This window comes from Gadus morhua, chromosome 4 (genome assembly GCF_902167405.1).
Source record: "Gadus morhua chromosome 4, gadMor3.0, whole genome shotgun sequence".
NCBI lineage: Eukaryota > Metazoa > Chordata > Actinopteri > Gadiformes > Gadidae > Gadus > Gadus morhua.
The window spans coordinates 14,210,375-14,233,019 of NC_044051.1; the positions used below are offsets into that span (position 1 = coordinate 14,210,375).

The 22,645-nt window shown below is 41.5% G+C and overlaps 1 protein-coding gene across 1 annotated transcript; it reads right to left on the minus strand.

The window, feature by feature from the left end:
* Positions 1-3,512: 3,512 nt before the first annotated feature.
* Positions 3,513-21,611, minus strand: cabp7b (calcium binding protein 7b). The gene is made up of 6 exons (XM_030355680.1): positions 21,406-21,611; positions 20,753-21,111; positions 8,478-8,621; positions 8,077-8,186; positions 7,000-7,147; positions 3,513-6,211 (listed from the first exon to the last, which is right to left on the minus strand). The coding sequence occupies exons 2-6, from the start codon at positions 20,859-20,861 to the stop codon at positions 6,084-6,086; spliced, it is 639 nt and encodes a 212-aa protein (XP_030211540.1). The 5' UTR covers positions 20,862-21,111; positions 21,406-21,611; the 3' UTR covers positions 3,513-6,083.
* Positions 21,612-22,645: the final 1,034 nt, after the last annotated feature.

The following is a 22,645-nucleotide window of genomic DNA, read 5'->3' on the forward strand; positions in this document are numbered from 1 at the left end:
ATGAAATGCTCAGGGCAGGAATCTCAAAGGATGAAAGAGTACAGAGAACCGGATGCAAATATACAAAATTCAAGGGAGAAAATAATCTACTTTTGTGTATTCCTATTCAGACTGTCTGTGGTTGAATAACAACATGGAACACTAATCATTAAAACCTATACTTTGTCAACTAGGGATGTCCGATATTGGCTTTTTTGCCGATATCCGATATGCGATATTGTCCAACTCTAAATTTTCGATTCCGATATCAGCCGATACCGATGTCGATATTTGGGTTATTTATTTTTCCTCAAACCTAATTTAGGTAACATTACATATCTCCTGTTGTGGAATTAACACAACATGCTTAATGTTATTGTGATGCCCCATTGGATGCATTCTTGAATGCAACAAGGCTTTCCAAATGTTAACATTGTCTGTGCAAAATAAGAAAAATACTTCAACTTAATTTAAGGGAAAAGTGCCATGTTTATTTTTTATTTTTTTAATGGTCTCAGACAACAGTTTGGATTACACTCTCCCTGAGATAATCTTGACAATGCCCACAACAAATAGGGCAAACTTGACTTCACAAATGATAAAACATTGTACCTGAACAACTATGTACAACATGGCAGTATGTTTCTTTAACTAAAACTCAATAACCTTAATTGAATAAATGCACAAATATGAGTCAATTACAATGTGCACTGTACTGCACAATTTTGAAAACATTTATCTGAGCTATAAAAAAAAAAAAAAAAAAAAAAAAAAAAATCGGTTTTAAGGCAAAAAAAATCCGATACCGATATTGACCGATATTACATTTTTATGCTAATATCGGGCCGATAATATCGGACATCCCTATTGTCAACCTATTAGCCATTGCGTGACCAAGTCGATCTTAAATACCTACAGCTCACGTGGGGGTGTCCTTACGGCTGTATGATAGACACTACACAGTTGTGTATGGTTTTCTCTTCTCTCTAAATCAACTTTATGGAGAAAGAAGTGAAAAGGTCACAATAACAAAAGTGATGACTGCAGTAAAAATGTTTCAGCTTTGTGGTCTCAAAATACACAGGTGTCTTAAATCACAAGGGTCACCGGCTGATGCTTTCAACCATGCGAGGGCAACAGCTAGCCCGTTGTTGGGAGCAGTAAGGGTTAGGTGCCTTGCTCAGGGTCACCTCAAACCTAGGGGGAACTAGGGCGATCACACCAGTAACGTTCTGGTTCCCAGACAAGCTGCTCTCCCTCCCGAACTACCCTCCTGCCCCTAGTCCTTCCTTGTGTTGCCAGGTTGTACCCCTATATTCCTAGTTGACCCAAAGAGTTTATCTGGCTTGCGGCCGCTTGGAGCGTTGGAGCATGTTTCGTTTTACAGGAATTTCAGAGGGGCTGCTTCATACTGAAGCAAGTTTAATTCATTATTAATGCTCTTAAATCCTAAATGAGGGTTCTGACCAGGTTCTTTGGCCTTCAAAAAGTTGAGGTATACACTAAATATATTATCTTCTCTCCTCCATCCCCCAAATACAAGAACCCATATCTTGGTTGCAGGAAATTCGGAAAGTTCCGTTGAAGCCATCGACTGAATACTGATGTGGGAGTCACAATGGCTCTGGAACTATATGTTGAATATAACTATAAGTTGGATATAAGATATTCTTTAGGCAGTGGCACCACTGACTCCAGCCGAACCATTTCCTCTTTTGGCATTTTGAAATATTTAGAAAATATTAATCCTAACACATTAAAGAGGACCAGGCAATCCAGGCTGCACCCTGAGGCAAGATAGGCTGAATATCAACAACACATCAGTCCACACAACGCAAACGCAAAAGGTAAGGAAAAGGTGGATAGCCAGAGCCATAACATAGCAAATCAGTGTTGATGATCCATCAGCTCATCTATTCAAGTAATACATCATCTTCTTGTGAACCTATTCCGTTTCATACTCTGAATTTCATAGCTGTTTTTACAGCATTTTTAGTGTGATACTTCACTGGCCCCATTTGGCTAACCCATTGAAAATGTTTTGAGGGTACGGGGGCTTCCAGCCGGCATTAAATCTGACAGCTGTGAATCAGCTTATTCACAGCTGCTTTTTGAATGATATTAGCATATATTATTTGAAAAAACAACTTAGGGGACTACAACATGGCGACATGACTCGTTGGAAGTAATTGCTTTTCAGAGCAAACAAACAGACAGCTCACTGTCGCCACTGTGGGCACACAACTTTCAGTTTGCTGCATTGTTCATCTGAGGAACATACTTGCCCGTGGCGAATCAATGCACTGATTACAAGCCAAGCAGACATTTATCTAGTGTCAGTTGCTGTATGCCCCCGCACTCATAACTTGACAGGTTTCTGAGGAAAATGAAAATGCAGATACATTTATTACATTTAACTACTAAACCCTTAATCCACACGGAAAGATAAAACATGTCTTGTCGGGATTTAATTCAATAGCACACATTTCATTGATTTGAAGAATCATATTCAACGTGACAATCACACATTGTTAGGAAATCGATTCTGTTTTTCTTCTTTAAGTTTGAGTCCTGCAGGCATACAGGGTTTTCCGATGAGTAGAATGAGACCATCTGCTGCTTGGCATTTTCGAGTGCTTTTGCCACTTGTGTGCCAAAGGCACCTACACCCGTGTTTGTAGCCAGGGTGCAGATGTAAACAGGTGCGCTAGGAAGTCCTCTCAGCAAAGCCACTACGACAAATGAAGAACAGTGCATTTTTTTTCAGACTGGCTTCAAAATGTATTGTGTTTTCATCTCATTTAAATATATACTTAATGAGTCTGTGGGCATCAGACTCTTTCATAGCAGCGGTCTTGTTTATGACCAAACCTGAACAAGAGAGCAGCAATCGGGACCAAAACAAATGAAACTCCCCAAATACAATATTTAATAAATAACAGTTGGAGTTGCCAATAGAGGATCTCTCTACGGTATTTAATAGCTGTTTAAAATGCCCCTAGGGTAATTGATTTGGACATCTTCCAATCATTAAGAACATGGGAGTTTGAAGACAAGGGGGCAGAGGATAAGAAATACTTTTTAACGAGCAGGGAAGGGATTAAGTTGGATGGATCGCAATCCTGAGTTCCCTGCAAACCTCAATTATTTATTTTCTCCAGATTTAGTTTAACATATAAAGGTCTCAGCACCATGAGTTTCAGTTCATTAGCGTATAAAGTGTCACACCTTCGGTGACTTTATCCGTTGTTGACCTCTTCCCCATCTTTTCGCTTCCTGAATCCGAAATGGAGGCATGACTAGGTGAGGACTTATTTTACTTACTTTAAACATACAGTTCCTTAACCTCAACCAAATGAGTCTGCTTTCCGTTCTTGCACTTAATTTGGTCTTGATATATCAACTTCTAAAGTTGTTATATTGTAATATTTATATTTGGTCGCTATTATTCGCTCTCCCAGAGCCCTTTTGGGTTTTGGTTTTTTATTATGCTGTTAAACCTGCGAAAAAATAAGAATAACAACATCTGGTGGGACATTTATGCAATTCTTTTTTATTGGACTCCATGCATCAAGACAGCGGCTACATGAATGTTTAAATGATGCAGTAACCAAAGTAACATAGGAACAAATTCACTTTTCTCCTGGACATTAGAAAAACGTAAGGTGTAACATCCAAAGAGACAAGACTTTTATTGATTCACACAGGGATTTTCCATTCCATTTTGTAACTAGATATTGCATTGACATTTATTAATACTAACATTATTAGTGACAGTCTAAGTGACTGACATTCAGCAGCAGTTTATTAATTTTTTTACGAAGAGAGTGCATTTCACCAAATGGATCTGTATAAATGTCTAAAACATTTAAGTAGCTACGATAAGACATGAAATTAGTTCTGCACAGTGTTTGACCGTAATACTATATACGAAACACAGAACGGAAAACATCTACAGTGCAAACCAAAGATACCGTGATATGTTGTCTATCTTTAGACGACATATCCTCTTATTATACTTCATCAACCTTCAGAAACTGTAACATACGGAGTAAGATACAGAGTAATGGTTCACTGTCATTATTGATACAATAGCTACAGTATATATCACACATAAATGCAATACCCTATTATTATAACATGTGTAGAGCAACGTCACATCAATAGTTTTCACGTACAAACAGGAACTAGATACAAGATAGAATTCCCATAATGCCGTGCTAGCATTCTTGTTAACTCCCAGCTCACATTCTTCTCTGTAATGGTAAAGATTTAATAAACTTCAGGATAGAAACGGCAAGAGGAAAAATATATCGTTATTTGTTAAAAGTCATTTTGACATGACGAAGATTTGTAAAAGAAAAATAAATCTTTGACAGGAGAGGGAAAGCTAATGTAAGTGCATGGCGTTAGAGACGCGCAAGTAATCCTATCAGCGTTCCCACCAAACTCCAGGTCAACTGAACTGGGCACCAAATGACACATGAGAACCTGATAGATTTCCCCTCCTAAAGAATAGTATGTAGACATTCGTCATAAAATCCCCAGGTTTAATGAGTCACTCTTTCAAGTAAGAAAATATAACTATGTTGCATTTTAAACAATACTGAAAATATGTTGCTTCGTTTCCATGTATTAACCCAACCAACACCACCCTGTTCATGATATGTTTGAGTGTTAAAAAAACAAATAATGTTGTGTTTTTAACTGTCTCAATGTCCACACAAAATTAGACATTTAGATATAGATATTTTCGAAACATCACTTTACAATTTGCATAATCATTGAAATACATCAGGAATCTGCTCTTACATTAAATCCAAACACTTTCGAATGTAGTGTACATGCAAATGAGCTGTGTGTTTATATTTATTTTGGGTAAACTGCCTGTCAATACCCTCATTCTTATTGGTAGTAAAATACGGATATTTTACTGATATTGTCACATTGGATTTATTAAAATTCAGTTCAAAACATAGCTAACATGGTCTTTCTAACAGTGGATACAAATATGAATGCAGCATTGGTACTTTCTACAGATATGTAATGCTCAGCAGAAATCCCACTTTGAGTTGGTTTTCTGTGTGTTGCATAAACGTATTGCTACACAGATTCTCAACAGATCTGCTTTATATTGTTGTGCCGTGCCCTTTGTATTTTATCTGTAATTTTGTTGTACACTTTGGCACAAACAAAAGGTTATTATCAACCACTTATTTATCCAGATTGGTTTTTGGTATTGTTTTTTCTTTATCTTCCTCAGCGTGTTCCGATAAACGGGCCATTTAATCCACTCGATATAAATCCTACATTTGCAGTTTAAGATGGTGTACATTGCTGTTGTCCTAGAGAGTGTTCGTGTTACACAGTGAAGCCTGTTCAGTCCCTCTCTCGTTTTTAGTGCAAACCATGTTGTAAATCAAGCGCACATTAGGGTGGCAACACATCCAGGCGCTACAAAACCATAAAAGCAGTATGTGCTAATAAGTGTTAGTAGCCCATTTCAGTTTCCGCCTGATCAATTTGTGTTTTGCAGTTTATTGTTTTGGATGTATTTTTCGTAGTTTTGTAGTATTATTATTCTTGAGTTAGTATTTGGCAGCTTGCTGAAATGAACCAACTAAATATTTCTACCCATATTGCATGGTAACAGTATAGCTACTAATAGCTTATACATTACAATTTTCAAACTAATCTTTTGAATCATATCATTCTATTTTTTTTTACTTTTATAGAAAACGAATATTTTAGGATACATTCAGCCCTTTAACAAAATAAAACGATCTAAGGCTCTTCCTCTATTTATCCTTTTTTAATAAACTTTTACTTCTTTCTACTTCTGCACTTTTGACCTTCTTTCATACTCACATTGCTTACTTTTCAGTATCATATGTTTGCGTTATTATTGGCTCGCATATACCAACAAACCTGAAGTCTTTATTGTCCAAGGAGGTGTCATAGTGTTTGGTCAAATTTGGTCAAAAGACAGTTGAAATAATAATAATCTAAAATCTAAAAGACAAATAATCTTCAGGTTCACTTTTACAACGGAACATTTGTGTGATTATTCAACCCCTGGTGACGAATCCTATGGGACACTTGTTTTACTTCATACCTCTTCGCAGCATCTGATTGGCCGCAATGAGCATGACGCTGATGATGAACGCAATGGCGAAGGCACAAATCAGGCTTTTCCGCACGCAGGTGTGCTTCACCTGTTGTGTTGGGCTTGCTGTGAAGAGATGGAAAGAGGATACATAAGAACACCAACCACCCACATCTCATATCTACGTTCATCGTATTGGAATCTGTCTTACATATTAAGCATCAACGGAGAACTAGACCCCCGGGCACTATCATTAAAAAGTGCTTTGCGGTTCTATGGTTCATTCTGGGGCTGCAGGACTACCGGCTCCCCTATTACACTACTTCAACTCAGATTCACTAAGCCCAGGACAGGTGTGTCCCATTAACACTTAAGGCTTAGTTAGCAGACCAATCACAGCCCTTGCTGCTGCGTCGCATCGACCCAAGGTAAAACATTTTTGGAGGCGCACGTCAGGTCCACGTTTTTTTGGAGGTGCACGTTTTCCAAGTCTGTGCCTAACCGGTAGGTCCATGTTTCCAGGAAGTCCACGCAAGTCGATTACCGGCTACCGTAAATAGTATAATAGAGGCAGTCTTTTTAAATAAACCCCTACTCTAACTAAGTTGTTGATGCTTCGTTTTATGTGTATGTGTGCTATTTTTGAGCAATATTAGTCGTTAATTTTTGATTAACTTTTTGATTAAATCTTTTTTTTTTTAATTTTTGATTTGGAAGCATTCAGACCAACCCTAGCCATTATAATGGAAGCAATATTTTACGGGTCTTCATGCCGAAAAAGACTAAACTTTCGCCGAAATTACACTTTAACCTACAGAGAGGGTCATCTAACGCAAACCAATTACAAGTGGTGGTGTTGGGGTCTGGTTCTCCCTCTCGCGATATTGAGCACTGATTGTATCATGGGACCATACTATCGATATCCACTTGGCACTCGGGACTGTTGAGGTGGCTCTCCTCCGTCATGATGATGTTCTCGATGTCTTTCATGGTCAGGTGGTCGCAGAACGTGTCGTACAGCAGGCTCTTCAGCTCGTCCACCGTGAGCTTCTGCATGTCACACTGGATCCGCAGAAGAAGTATCGCAAATCATCGTAAGCAAGACAAATGGTCCCCCCCCCCCCTCCTCACCACAGCTCTACCAGGAAATTACCGCATAGATGAATAATACATGATCTTAAAGGTGCTGTAGGTAAGATTTAAGAGCTATCATTTGAGTGTCATTTGTTAGAAATGGCACAGCCATCTTTTAGTATTTAGTGAATGAAATGTGCTGTGAGTATATCTGTCTTTAGTCGATTGTGCCGGCCTCCGTTTGAGCCAATTTAGATTTCAGACAGCTCCCTGCTCTTTCCTGACTAGTTAGGGCCTATTTTCCATGGTTTGTGCAGGGAATAACTCCTGCCTGTCAATCAAAGGTGTCTGAAATGCAATACATCTCAATGGTCAATACATTTAGGGATTAAAGTGGCAAGGATATGATTTGGGCATTTTATTTTCTAAACAATGGTTCCTTCAGCTCTTCCCTGCTCTCTCTCTCTCTCTCTCTCTCTCTCTCTCTCTCTCTCTCTCTCTCTCTCTCTCTCTCTCTCTCTCTCTCTCTCTCCCCCTCCAACATTGGACTCTTGACTACTACAGCATATTTTAGGTCCCAGTGTAAAATAATAAAAACAACAACATATGTTTCTATTAACATCAATTTGGCAGGGTATGATTATTCAAAATATTATGAAATTCTTAAGAAGTAATTACACTACAGTTACTGAAATAATTTCTTAAATACTATTGCCTTCAAGTTTAACATCATTGCGTGGTTGACTGGCATTATGATCGCTATAATAGATTATGTCAATCAAGACAACTTATAAGTCTTTAGTAAAAATCCAATTTTCGAAGTAATCAAAAGAGGTCATAGTAGGGCATGAATAATTCTGACAAATGGTAAACAAACATTGAGGAACCCATGGTGTGATAATGTCGGAGTTGTATACCTTCCAAAAGACAGAATCAAAGTCTGCTCCGTAGAACTTATCGGGCATAGTGGCGGAGAGTTTGGGTCCGAGCAATGCGACAAACTCTTCAAAGTCGACCTGCCCATCACCTGAGAGAAATACCTCAATATAATTACGTTGTTTGCATAGCCAATCTTTATATTTATTCCTTATTTAATCACACCGTAACCTCCTATGACTTATATTAGAGAGACAGAGACAGAGACGGAAAGACAGAGGAAAGCAGAGAATGTGTGAGAGGGAGAGAGAGAGAGAGAGAGAGAGAGAGAGAGAGCAAGAGAGGGACTGAGATAATGAGAGAGAGAGAGAGAGAGAGAGAGAGAGAGAGAGAGAGAGAGCGAGAGCGAGAGAGAGAGAGAGAGAGAGAGAGAGTCACCCACCATCCATGTCCAGTCTTTGGATGATGACCTCCAGCTCCACCTCGTTGGGCATGTAGCCCAGCGAGCGCATGGCCACACCCAGCTCCTGCTTGGAGATGAACCCGTTGCCATCGCGGTCGAACACCTTGAAGGCCTCGCGGATCTCTGCGGGAGACAGGGGGAGGAGAAATCAGCCCAGGTGAGCGGAGAGAGGCGCCCGTCGGGGGCCACCCCCCCCCCCCCCGAGGTGAACGTGGTGGTGAACATACTGCCATTAGGCCCCTATCCTCTCACCCTGCTGCCGTACATTATTCTGTTTGAAGTAGGGGAGACGTATGGCTGTGCTTCAAAGGAGCGCAGCCTTTCGCTTCCTCGTGTTTAATGTGGATGCAGTTCCGGAGTTAGGCAAACACGAACGCTGAAGTTGCATACGTCAAGCGTTTATTATAATTGCTGATCGTTCCGAGATTTGTAAACATGAGAAAACCTTTCGGACGCATCGAAACAATCTTCCATGGCACCAGCTGCTCTCTGATCTTTTTCCCCTTTAATGGCTTTTTAAGGAGAGAGCACTATCTCAAAACTGTTGGGCGTTTCGCCATAGTACGACTCAAATACCATGCATTATTATTTATCACGATATCAAGAACATTGGAGTCCATTTTACTAACAGCCAAAAAGTTGAGGCAGACAGAAAGATTGAATCCAAACTTCTCACTGAAACTCTTTGAAATAGTTGGTGAATTCTTAAGGACTTAAACTACCCTCAGTAAGCAGGCTCAAGATAATAGCATCAGCCCAGCATTAGTGAAGAGTCTTAGCATAACTTCATGAGATCTTAGTACCCTTTAACAGTTTGTGGCACGCTAATTAAATGCACAAACTCTCAAGGTTGGTGATGTGAGGCAGTTTGCTGCAGTAGCTATTTTTATTCCCATGCAATATTTTTTTCTGAAATTCACAGTTAATTATTAAATATCTGAGTTAAGTCTTAATTTAACTTTGCCCTCCCTTCCCAGCTACTGCTAGCGGATTATCCCGAAGAAGGGTCCTGGCAAGATGCTAGTCTAGCGGCAGAGTAACGATGAGACAGCCTTTAAAATAAACCATCCTCGAGCTATTGATTAGCATTAAATGATATACATTATTAAACAACCTTACTTTTCCTATTTAACATGAAACTTGGGTATTTTGCACTTTCTTTCTTTGGGCGCTGGGTAACTCGTCTGAAATTTGATAATGTCCAAACAGTAATAATCTAGGTGTTTGGATGCTAATTACTCAGTGAAAAATGGATTAATGTGCTGTGTCAAAGTTCTTGTCTGGGTACTGCATCTCACGCCCCCAAGCACAAAGCTTCACAGATGTTCAGCCAAGCTTTCTGACACCTGCCAGAAGTGTAGGTGGGGAGTGACCAGTATATTACTTGCATCCCCCCAAGGGACATACAGCTTGGGTTGAGTTGCTGAATATCATTATGTAGAACGTGGGAGACCTTTTTTTCATACACCTACTCTAAGGTAAGCCTCTCGAACGAGTACGTGACACGTTTATTAAGAGACCAGGAGGCCTATTTCACCGCCAGTCTCCATCTAGTTCAGGAAAGGTGGTTTCTTCCTGCCCTGTTAGATTAGGACCCAACCTGATAAAAGATATAATTTCTCTTTCCTGACGAAACTAAATGATTAGGTCATAAGTGGAGTAATTATAAGATCCCGAATAACCCTGTTTAAAGATTCTGGCTCCACAGACCATTGAGACGAAATAGATTCAAAAGGTGTTTAATCCTCTGGTTTATCTGGAGTGGTACAATACGGATGTTCGCGTTATTGTTTTTTTTCCCGCTTCTCACTGATTGGATTTCCCCCAGCTCCGCGACCCTCTATCACGGCTCCTTTCTATGTCCAGGAGCTAGCGCTAGGGGGAAATTGAAGAGCAACTACTGCAGGGAACACTGCTGACCCCCTCTCCGACAAGGGCAGCCTTTTACGATTTATTATTGCCTTTTGTTATCGGCAAACAGGGCACGGAACGATATTTCCCATTCGGTACATTCTTCACATTTACAGATAGCCTACACATCTGTATGTGTTTGGCAAACACGTCGTTGACAATAAATAATAAGTGTGAATAAAGCAGGTTTGTTATTGTTGTTGCTTCGCGATATTTAAAACCGCACAGTTTAAGCATTCGATTTAATTTCGAGAATTGGAGCAAAAAAGAATGAAGGAAGTTATGAAATATCAGTGTAACCCTTATTCTCCAATGTGTTAGGCTTGCGACATACAAAGTGGCTGTTAATATCTATAATACAAAAGGCGAGCATTACATATTTTGGATTCATTAGGTGTTTTTTTGTTATTTTCTCACGTCTCCAACTAAGCAAACAAATAAGTCACAAATAAGAGTTAATGAAGACAAATTCACAAGTTTGCTTCAGTTATGGTGCGCTGATGAAAAGTAATGAATATCTGATTAAAACAAAAGGTCACCGTATAAAATGCATTATGTTACAAAAACAGTTAACACAGTTTGCCACATTCCTTCTAACCCCCTCAGCAAACACACTTGGGCCACCAACAAATTCTCAAGCCAATTTAGGCAGGCAATTTCTTGGTCCTGTCCAATTGAGTAAGCCTCTCTGTATTCATTGGTTGACAGAATAGAGCCGAACGGGCCCCCGGCTGCCACTTTGCAGACAAAGGTGCTACAAATTGTTCAAGCACTTTTTTATTTTCTATTTGGTTCTGATCTGGAGGGTCAGCCGCCCAGATAGACCCACAGGTTAACAGAGCCATCATCGTCTCTGTACTGAAAAGTACAACACGGGAATATTAACATTAAATGTGCTGCCCATAGCAACGGCGAAGCTGAGAGTGTATTTATGTCCCTACAAAGATATTGAATACAATCACCGCGATACGGGTCGCCGTGACCCCTGTGTCTCGACAATGCCACATCCTGTCTGAAACAATACAGGCCGTTCTAGTGTTTGGTACACTTTTAAGTAGATGCTAGATGTTCAGTCAAAAGTGTTTTGCGGTGATGCAAAAATGTACGTGTTTTTCCTTGGATTTCGTTTTCTAAGAACTGTTTTGTAGTCTGTATGAATGTTACATTACACAAAGGACAGCCACATCTTTACTAGTTTCCCAACATGGTTCTACTTATTTTAGATAAGCGTGAGTGATCTAAATATTCAACCTGTCAACAAATGATAAATATTGCCAAACAAATGTTAGGCAAACACCAGCTGCCAAATAAATGCGGATTTTAATTCTTCTTGGGTGTGTTTGTCGAACAGTTTCATGTCGATATTTTAATTGTTCCCTGATACACGCCCATAAAGCTGTTTGTATAACATGATTTGATCGGCCGTCTAGGGTGAGTCAGAGTCTTGTCCTCGTCTGATTTAATTCGGTCCATTTATTCAGAACCACACAATGCTGTGTCCAAGAATATAGCTTTCAATCGTTCGCTGACACAGAATATAACAAAGGGCTTAATTTTAAATGCTCATTCCTTTCATTCGTTTTTTATTAATCACTGAATAACAACAACAGCACTACAAGTTTCCTACCACATCCATTTCAATTATAAGCTGAGAGCGGAAAGACAGAAAGCTTGCAGAGCTGTAAAGTAAAGAGCTCCAAAGTACAGCAGATATGCTACAAATCTTTCATGTAATCGGAAAATGAGTCACAGTCTAAAAAAGCGTTTTTTTATTAATGCCCTGCATATGGCCTCTATGCTTCTATGAATAAACACGTTCACTTAGTGAAGCATAACACAGCCATGATGGCGGGGCTCTCACCTTGATGAACCAAAACCATGACCAGTTTTTTTCTAATGAATGGGCCAATTACTTTCTTAATGAAGTACCTTCGCTCAGGGCAGGACATTTCAGACAGAATGAGCCCGACCATGAGTAATATAATTACATGTCATTGGTAATTAAATGTGTTACAACAGCCTCCTGTGGTCGCTCTGAGTGAAAATACCAGTCGTACGGCTACAGCTACTCCCTCTGCGTTCTCCATTTACACAGCATGGAGACAGATTCATGCCTGAGGGGGTGCAGGACAGCTTGGAGCTGCCCCATTATATGTGTGCCTCGGCTGGGGTGCCTACATATGAGTGCTCTTGGTCACTGTTGCAGTCTGCTGCACGTTCAAAAGGATCAAAGAAGGTGAAAATGGCTCTTGACATGACGTGCTTTCGAATAGCAACCTCTTACGGAGAATTGCGAAATTTGACATTATCACAAAATCTTGATTTTCTTTCTTTCTTTATTATGCGTACGCCAGCGTCACGCGAGCGGTTGGGTTCGATGACAACTGTGTGGTCTCAGTAATCACAGCGATGTCCCAGGTCGTAAGCCAAATGGAAATTTGTCTCTTTGCACGAAACTATGTGTCTGACCAGCAGCACACACTATCCTGTACTCCGGCAGAATTGTGTTCATCGGCCCTTGTGTCCCCCAAAGACACCATGCCTTATGTTTGGACCAGACCTTCCTGAAAAACAGAGCACCAGGTCATGACTTTTGGTGTACCGTCATCTTTAACTCGGTCAGCTCTGCAGAACGACTCCTCGGGGCCGCTCTTGTGTTCTGAAGGAGAGAACTTGATCCACACAACATGCACAACAACCTCTTTTCCCCCAAAATATTCCCAAGTGTTTCTCGGGTAGCCAATGATCACAGAGGCTTGCAGAAGAGCCGTCACACACAAATTAAATCTTGCCTAAATCCAACCAGCAGGTGGCATGTCCTATCCTGTCCTGAGCGAGATAAAACTGATGGGTTTGGCAGGGAAACGGAGCTTGATAGCATTGGATGGTGTTCAATACTCAACACCGAACACAACATGGAGGAGCGAGCCAGGAGGCTGCAATGCGCTCACCCAGCAACGCAAACAGGACCGGTTTGAAGTATGAGCTATTAACAGAGGAAGTTCAAGACATGCAGACGTTTGAAACAAACAGTAATGACACATTTGCATGTTTGTGCTAATGACCAAAAAAATGTATGGTTTCAATAAAAACATTCATGCCTCTATGCGTCATTGTTGGCAGGATTTTTTCCCTGTGTAAAAATGGCCTTCTGTTTGTCCAGATGTCTTTTTTGTGTTTCCAATCAATGATTGTGTGGAAAATGAGATACGGGTTCATGCTGAATATGTTAATATTGTGTTTGTGTGTGTGTATGTACGTTGGCCGACCCATATGCTCATGACTATGTATGATCGCTGACTTGAAGATTTGGAGACACGTTTGAGAAGGTCACTGGCTGATCTCTAATTTCTAATCTCATGACCGTTTCTCACCCCGCAATCTGCAGTCAGTAAAGTTCATGCGAGGGGTTAATCCTCCCATTTCCTTCATCATGGATTCCCCATTGAACAATAATACTGCGCTTCACTACTACATTTAAGGCTGAAGTCGTAGGATCATTTTCAGGTTTTAAGGATTAAGGATTATTTGCTTGAATCCCCGGGGACAAAAGGAGCAAAGGCAGAGTCTTCCCGGTTCTCATTGAGTGGAAGTGAGAGTATTTCTCTCATGTCTTGTATATGGACCGGAATGTGAGCTGGTACGACAGGCCGTCAGACAGGCAGAGATTAGGTGACATTGGCCCGGCCATTATGAACCATTGTTTACCGCTTAAGACGTAGTACAACGCAGTAGACAAATGCCCTACTTAAAGTGGGACGGGGAATCATCGCCTGGGCCAGATGACACTCCACCGACCAAAGCTAGCGTTTCATTAGCGTACCCTCTCAGTGACAGTGTAGGCTACCTTCTTCGTGACGTCAAAGTGTCACCTAGAAGGCCCTTCGAAGTCACGTCAAGAACATTGCTCATTTTTCTCAAGTGTGTTTGCTGACGTGGTTACAAGGAATGTAGCAAACAGTGTTAACTGTTTTTCTATCATAATGCATTTTTACGGTGACCTTTTGTTTTAATCGAGAAATTCATTCGGCCTACTTTTCATCAGCGCACCATAACAGAAGTATACTCGTGAATTTGCCTTCAATAACTCTTATTTGTCGGGTTTTGTTGGAGAATGTTCTGAGCAGGTTAGAATGTTCACATACAGGTAAAAAGACAAATTGTTCTGAGAATACACAAGAATGTTTTTTTGGGTTCACTGGCACTTCAAGACACACTTCAAAACACAGGACACAAAAACCTTTAGTTGCCTTGTTTCATACACTTCAGTAACACTTGTGTTTCCCAGTCCTTTGGTTTTTACTCTTTGTGATTTATTGCTACATAAATATGACGATGATAAATGAACGAATTCTAATACACAAACAAGGATTTTGGCTGTAGTAGCCTATGTAATAGAAAAGTAATATTTAGTCTTTTCTTTATCTTTCTGTACATGACACATTAAGTAAATGTGTTGATTTAACTATTTATGACTGATGATATATTTTTGATTTATTTGCCTAAATCATACATCTAACTAGTCTTTCTTAAATAATATAATTATAAAGTTGGTGGAGACATTATAATGAAGAAAATTATTAATTGTAGTATTATGATTATTATTCAAAATTTCCTATAACAAATATGCCATTAAATGAAGGGGAAAAAATGATATGTATTTAAAACGACCACACAATGACGGTAATAACAACACTTAAATAAAGAAAGCTAACAAAAAAGGACAAAATAATGACTATGCCAGTGGTGACATCATGTGGGGTCCCACTAAATTCTCGGGCGCTCTGGTAGAAAATATGGGATTTGAATTTGTGATACAACTTTGAATGTTAGCTCAAATTTACAATGCCTTACAAGCCCATTAAATGCAGAATGAGTAGGGTTGCTTCCAGGACATCCACCAAACCATTCCAATGCATCATAAATCATCTTGACACAAAACACAACTATACTTTTTAAGCTGAATACCCTGTGGGCGTATTTGTTAATGACTTTGCAACATGAAAATCATCCAGAAATACTCCCAAAACCCAAGAGCAAGATTAGTTATGAATTGTATTTACACAGCGGCAAACTAGCATAAGCACTTCATTTGTTACCATGGATGAAGACAGCTTTGCATACAAAGTGAAGAATGATCTATGCTCCATAACAATGGCCTGCTGTCTTGGGGATTCTCCTGCATGCTGTGATCTATAAATACTCTGTCTGTCGTGATGCACCAGGAACGAAGCAGGCAGGAAAAATACCCCGCATGAGTGTGACTGCCAGTCAATGTTGTGGGTTAAAACCCAAAGTCGAATCCCCTTATACACACATACTAATTGTGACACTTGGCGATTGTGTTTTCAAGTTTGACCTGAGGGTTAGAATGGAAATTCAGAGATCCTCACGTAGCATGTCCTTTCATCCATGTGGACTTGTTGCATGTTTTTTTCTCGCTCCCCAAAATAGATATCAGCCTAGTTTGCGAACCGCCCATATCACGATGGCTAATTGGAAAACGTATCGAATTAAGTGTGTGTGTGTATTCCATTGTGCCTTGTTTTACACTTACAATAAGCTTTTGGACGCTTTATATAAAACGGCTGTGCATAACGAAAGCGTTGAACCGTTGCTGCAGGTCGAGATTACAGATCCATGTGCTGCGGCTCACATATGTTCAGAACAGTTGCATGCAAAAATGTGGGAACGTCAATACCAACACATTTACAGAGCCATACTTGTAGAGCCATGGTCTCGGGAGCCTCCACAAGCCCCCTATTTGATGAAACTCGATGGCATCCCCTAAATCCTAATCCCTCAAACTGGCCTAGAAAAACTTCTAAAAAGCCCCAGTGGGGGAAAAGGGATAAACCTGCAGCACACACACACAAGAGGGACTCCCTTACAGCAGCCACAGAGTGGGCAGACGTCGACACAACAACAAACACGGCCCAGACCCTGAGGGGAATTGGGGTCGATGCTGAAACAAGGACAATTAAAGAAGAACAACATCCAACAGTCCGACAGCGGCCAGTCAAGGTCACGTAGGGCGGCCTCCATCGGCCGTTTGGCCGAGCAGACGACATACAGAAAGGTGTGGTTGAGATGTTTAGTGTTGGGAGCGTGAGCAGGTAGGTGGAGACAGAATGCCAGGAGCTACAGCTGTTATAATGACAAGCACAGATCTCTCTAAAGTTGTGGATGCCAGTGGGGGAGGCGTGTGCCAGACTTCCCCGTAGACTTCCCCCAGGTGGCTGAGTAAAAGGGACATTTTGGCAGAGCATTGGTGAAACAAGATCTGAGTCTCTGAGCCAGGCCCTTGCCACCAACTCAACTAAACTGTAATGAATTGCTGTGTTATATCTGTATAAAAAAAATTCATTATATCAACTTATTTCAACTATTCTGTATTTATATCGGTAAAAAATGTGAATGACAATGAAGAAAATAGTTTTTAACCATTAGAGATTATATCACTTTCTCTTTCTAAATGAATTAAAATATAATATAATGTATGAATAAAAACATACCTGATTAAATAATCCTGAGGTACTATATGTTTCGTTTTTTGGAAATGGGTTTGTACATTCAAATGTGTTAGACAGTTTTTTAGCCAGCTCTACTATCCTCCCAATAAAGTCACAAACATGCAGTATGTGCTCCCAAAGTATTTCAACATTTGCTCTGCGGATATTTTCAGTGCTGTGGAGCAACAGGTAAACACACCTCTAATTGTGCGATGGCGCTGCTCCTATTGTTTGCAGACGCTTGACGTTAGTTAAATGAATCCCCCAGGGAGCTCGAATCCCTGATTCGCATCCCGCTCAGGTTAATTAAGGTCTTGTTGACAAACAGCATGCATGCTCAAAGTGTGATAAATGATGTACTTGTCAATGGCAATTCAAGCATTTTCAACTACCAGGAAACTAAATGTGCATGAGGCATTAGAGTCACAGCATAGGTTGGCCTAACTTTTTACTGAAGGAACAATCTCACACTTCCTCCTCTCCTGCCACCAGGTGCTAACCAAGCTTACTAATTACAATATTCTCTAATGAGTCCATTGAGCCGTTTTTAAGGGGAATTTACAACACGTTCATTGGTTTGAATGTTTTCATTCAAACATAATGATACTTCTAATAGTAAATATACAAATGCAATTAAAATGTAAGATCTACTGCCCTAATGCACTTGACCTCTGCAAATGGGGTTATTGTATATCCCTCTAGAATTCCACCACGGTTCAGCCACATGGCTATGCGCTCAGCCCTCCCACGTGCTACACGCTGCAATTGTCTACAGCTGTGTTTGGGTTTTCGGTCCAGTGGGTACTTGGTTTTTGCTTACATTTTCACAAGAATTACTAATGTCTGCTCGCTTGTGCTGTTGTAGATACAGCCATTAGTAGACACAGACACAATTCAACCCTTAAGTTATTTTTGCCAGTCTTTCGCCGTAGAGAAACCGTCCTTCCAATGTCCCTATCTATCCAACTCCACCCTCAAATCCTGTGTTTACTCTGCTCTGAGCCTCCAATATTTCTGTCTCACCGATGGGTGTGATGTTGCTGGTCTTAGGTGCCTACCTATCTGTTACCTAGCCAGATGGCAGGTGCTAGTGTGAGACGGGAAAACCCCTTGCCCAGAAATTGACCACGTGTGAAATTGACCCACCAGACCTGACCAGTTAGCAGCTCATGCAGCGCCTGAATCTAATCCTGGAGACAATCGCCCACAGCCGGCGTTCCAATTGTTTCTCAAAGGGTAACCAATGGTTCCTCTTCCCAAAGCATACGTTATCTGCCTCCTGTCCAAACACAAAAGGGACTTCTGCTGTCCAGGGTCCTGTTCTGATAAGGCCTTCTGCTAAAGGTGAGCCAGGGAGATCAAAAAGATGGGAAAGTGAGATTAATTATCCATAGCAATGATCCACTGGCTCCATTATGGAGGAGCCATACATGCACAAGTAAGCCTTGAGAATAGAGAGCAGCAGATGAAAGCGAGTCGTTCTAATAGGCAAGCTATTTGGTGACTTTGTAAAGCACTTTGGAATTGCCACTCTATGGGACGTGCCGTAGAAATTAAGCTGCCTTGCATATGTAGTTGAGAGCATTAAGTGAGTAAGTGGCACTCGTTTGTTGAGAATAATTCAGTGCTATACATTATGCATTATTTACAAAGTATACATGACACAGAATAGCGGCAGTTTGATTGAACCAAAATGGGAGTGTATGTGTGGCACCACCCTCATTCTGAAACAATGCAGACTCGTTTGTGACACCTTCTTTTTTTATAAGCATGGGAGGGAGATTGCCAATTTATGCTCTAGCATTGTTTTGGCCCATGCAGTCTTCCATCTCCACAACATCCCCATCTGGCTGGGAGCCAACACAAATCCTAAGCCACACTGGGAAAAGACAGACCCGGGCAGTAAATAAGTAACAACGCCTCGTCCGCATGAACCACTTCTAGAGAACTGGATGACCCCATCCTCTACCTTAAGCGCCTTCCTTAAAGGGGACAATTATATTACCAGGTGTGAGTGTGATTAGGCGTTACAAGCCGTTTAGGAATATCGGGCTCTTCTGACATCACAAGTGGGCGTGTCCACCTAGATGTGTACTGGATAGATCAGTCTACCAGCCTAGCCAGTGGACGGTAGCCAACGTTGCTCATCTATCCATCTAGGTGGACACGCCCACTTGTGATGTCATGAGGCTGATTTTCAAATCGGCTTGCAACGCCGAATCACACTTACACCTGGTGGTATAATATGTCACCTTTAAGCACCTTTTTTTTGTGCCTTCCAGCGCACTGTCATCAAATCCAACTCTGCACTTGGCCGGGCGCATCCGCAGAACACCAGAAAGGCGGTACCCATCTTCAATAAAACATGTGCCGGCTAATGACTGCATTAACATGCACCCTAGTCACACCCCTTTGTGGCCACTGGAGACCCCTCGCAGGGAGAGCCTGGGGCTCACGGCCGACAGGCCGTCACGCCCAGCAGGTCTTGCTCATGGGACGCCTCATCCCCCACACCAAGAATCAAACTCGCCACCCTCTGATGGACCGCACACTCTGCTTTTCTGAGACATTTCTCTCAAACCGAGTGACTTGTTTAAAACGGTGCAATGTATCGTCAAACACATACTGAGTCTGATCAGTGAAATGGAAGGGCCTTTATGTGCCTGCTGGAGGAAACGCTGAACGGCGGCACTTTGAATCAGCAACATTCCAACAAGAAAATTGTCTCCTCAGAGAAATGTTACCCAGAGTAAATTAACCGAATGAACAAACAGATGGGCTTGTCAGTTACTTTGGTTTCAAATGTCTTTGCCTTACCAAGTTCGAAAGGCCCTATCCCTGCCCTAGTGGATTTCTCTCTCACACAAAACAAGGTTCTCTTGCAATTGCACTCTGGCTCTATCGGTCATCCGTTTAATTAGATTTATGTTGTTCGTGCTGATTGTGTTTTATTTCATTGAAAATGGAGAAAGCACAAACGCAAGGGCGAAGGGGCAACTGGGGTTCATGGCAAACCGTAAACAGAAAAGGGGGAAATTGAATTTCTTTTGCACAAAGGACTTTGAGATATGAAATCTGATGTTTATCTGCTTATTGTAGTCTGCTGTTTCAAATCACTGTCAGCTGTTTCTTCAAATGGCGAGGGGCATTTGATTCAACCAAACTCATTTGTAACCGCCTTGTATTGTGCAATGAGAAGATGAAAAGACATCTTCCTGTTGAAGGCCTGCAACTGAACCCCTTCCGATATTTATAGTTACTTTGTACACAAAGTTGTGGTTTTATTTAAATTGGAAACTGAATTTCTTAAGTTACAAGCACCAAGTTAAAAGACAAATATTTAATTTGGCAGGTCAAATGATATGGATTGAGGCCTATTCTCACCCTTATTCTTGAGAAGGTATAGTTCATTGTGGTATAGGGCCACAATGAACACATTCTCAAGGATATATACACTCTTCCTGGTTTTTAAATCAATATTCAAGCTAACATATAAGTTCTGTTATAGATATTACCTTGAATAGGCCACAATGAGGTAGGCTAAACATAGATATTTGACGTGTGGTTGACACATGTTCACACAATCCAACTCTCTAGATGCAATTGAATAAGTAGTCCATATTCAATTAATCCAAGCAGAAAGATTGATTCATTTTCCTTTCACAGGCTGTCAGGGAGATAACACCAGACTGATAGTACAGGCTATTGTTCTGATGTCTAAGCTTTATATCTCTGGGGATTCTCCTTCTAGGCCCATCTCCAATGTATCCGCTCTTATGAATGAGACCTAAATGAAACCACCCAATTAGATCAAAGCGCGGGAGCCCTTACCTTCCACCTCGTCCTCGGGCAAAATGACAGGGGGCCGGTAGGAGAGGACATCTGGAATAGTGCAAATTCCCTTGTACATGAACCTGGTGGTCACCGCACGCACGGGCATTTCTGCAAGGGAAAACCAGCCACCGTGTCGCGATCTTCATATAGCTGACCGGAGTTTGGTGGTCGCCTTGTTTTTAGTTGCTGTTCCCCTCTTTTGGAATATAATATTGCAGGAGGAAAAAGAGAAGAGAACCGGGGTCTTCCCAGATGCAGCAGTTGGTGTTTACTCTCTTTATCTCAAAATATCCCTGAAGTCATCATCTTGGACCAGGCTTCAGGTGTTGGAAGGAGCTCTGTCTTCCATGTACCGCCTGTTGAAGCCAATAAGTGCAGTTATTCTGAGGAGCAGGCATTGATCTGTACGCATAGAGATCCCTAGACATAGTGATAGACAGAGCTCAGGCTATTTCAAATTAATTCGTCCACATTATTTTTTAGTTAATAGATGCATTATCCAAATCACAGAAAAGCTAATTAAATCGGAAAAAAATATTTTAAAAAGCGTCCCCCATCAACTATCCTCCCCCTGCGTTATTTCCTAGTATCTCACAGGTTTCTCCTGGCTTTCTTTCGTCCATTTATCTCACTCTCCCCTCCCTGCTTACCATCTCCTTTAAAACGCGAGAATGATCAGGGAGAAGATGTCGAACTTCGTTCCCATGTATAGCTGGCGCACCAATAAAAAAAATATCGAAATATTTTCTTGGGTAGGGTCTTCGAGGGAATCGGGGATGTCCCCCTTCTCGTCGGATCGAAGCGCGCTCCGTTACGCTGCGCTCCTCTCTCCAGCGGTGCTCTGGCGTTCTGCTCCCACCTGCCTCTCCGTTCCTCCAGCACCACCACGCTCCCCTCGCCTGCCTCCTCCTCCACCCCATCGCACGTCAATCTCATGCCCTATGCATTCATTCACCAATCACCAGGCATAATCTGCGTTTTTCTGTTAGCCCACCTTGTGTTGACCTTATCTGATTGAGCATCTTTGTATTTGTAGTTTGCCATTTTCTGGTTGTATTTATTGAATGAAAATGGTGGTTTCATGAGCATGTCAACAATGTCATTCAAGCTGTGGGTTTTATTGAAAGACAACCCCCCCCCCCTCCCCCCCAATTTTTTTTTAATTGAATGGGTGAAAAAAGTTCAAGGAAACTTTTCATTCATAATCCTCTTCTGTGATCCAATGTCAACACGCATGGCGTATAGGAAAAGGCACGCATCCCACAGCCACTCTGGACCGCAGTGTCGCTCAACAGCTTCCGCAAGAGACTCAAGACTCTTTAAGAATTCACCTGCATAGCCTCCCCCTTACCCCCCTTCAACTTCTCCTCCCTTACTCTCCTAAAACACCCCTCTTACGCAGTTATTGTATGCACACACATATTGTGTGTTGCATGTCCTGGCCCTTAAAAAGTAGTACTTTGCATCGGGTAGCGACTTATACTTTCAATCTTTGTTGCAATGGGTTAACCTAGCAATTGTAAGCGCTTGGTTGTATGGACATCCTTACTGTACACACAGTGATATATTATATATTTTTCTTCTCACAAAAGCACGTATTGTTAGACACTTTGGATTAAAGCATCTGCTAAATGCCCTCAATGTGAATGTAAATGGCCCCCTGTCTCCGGCCTGCATCAGCTCTGCGTCAGCGTGTCGACGTCTGAGCTGCAGTGAGCTACAGTGGGGGCTGGGCCATGGTGGACATGGTTCCGCCGGCTGCACTCCCGGGGTCTTACCAGACTGACAGGTCTATTCCCCCCGGAGTGTGTGAGGGGATTGTCTCTGCCCGCCGCATCTGAGCCCCACCTGAGCGCCCCGACCCCCCCCCCCCCCCCCCCCCCCCCTATT

Coding starts and splice junctions, on each gene's coding strand:
- cabp7b (XM_030355680.1), bottom strand. CDS start 20,861: ATGCCCGTGCGTGCGGTGACCACCAGGTTCATGTACAAGGGAATTTGC. Junction 8,187..8,477: donor CCAAAGACTGGACATGGATG/GTGGGTGACTCT, acceptor TATTTCTCTCAG/GTGATGGGCAGGTCGACTTT. Junction 7,148..8,076: donor TTGATTCTGTCTTTTGGAAG/GTATACAACTCC, acceptor CTGCGGATCCAG/TGTGACATGCAGAAGCTCAC.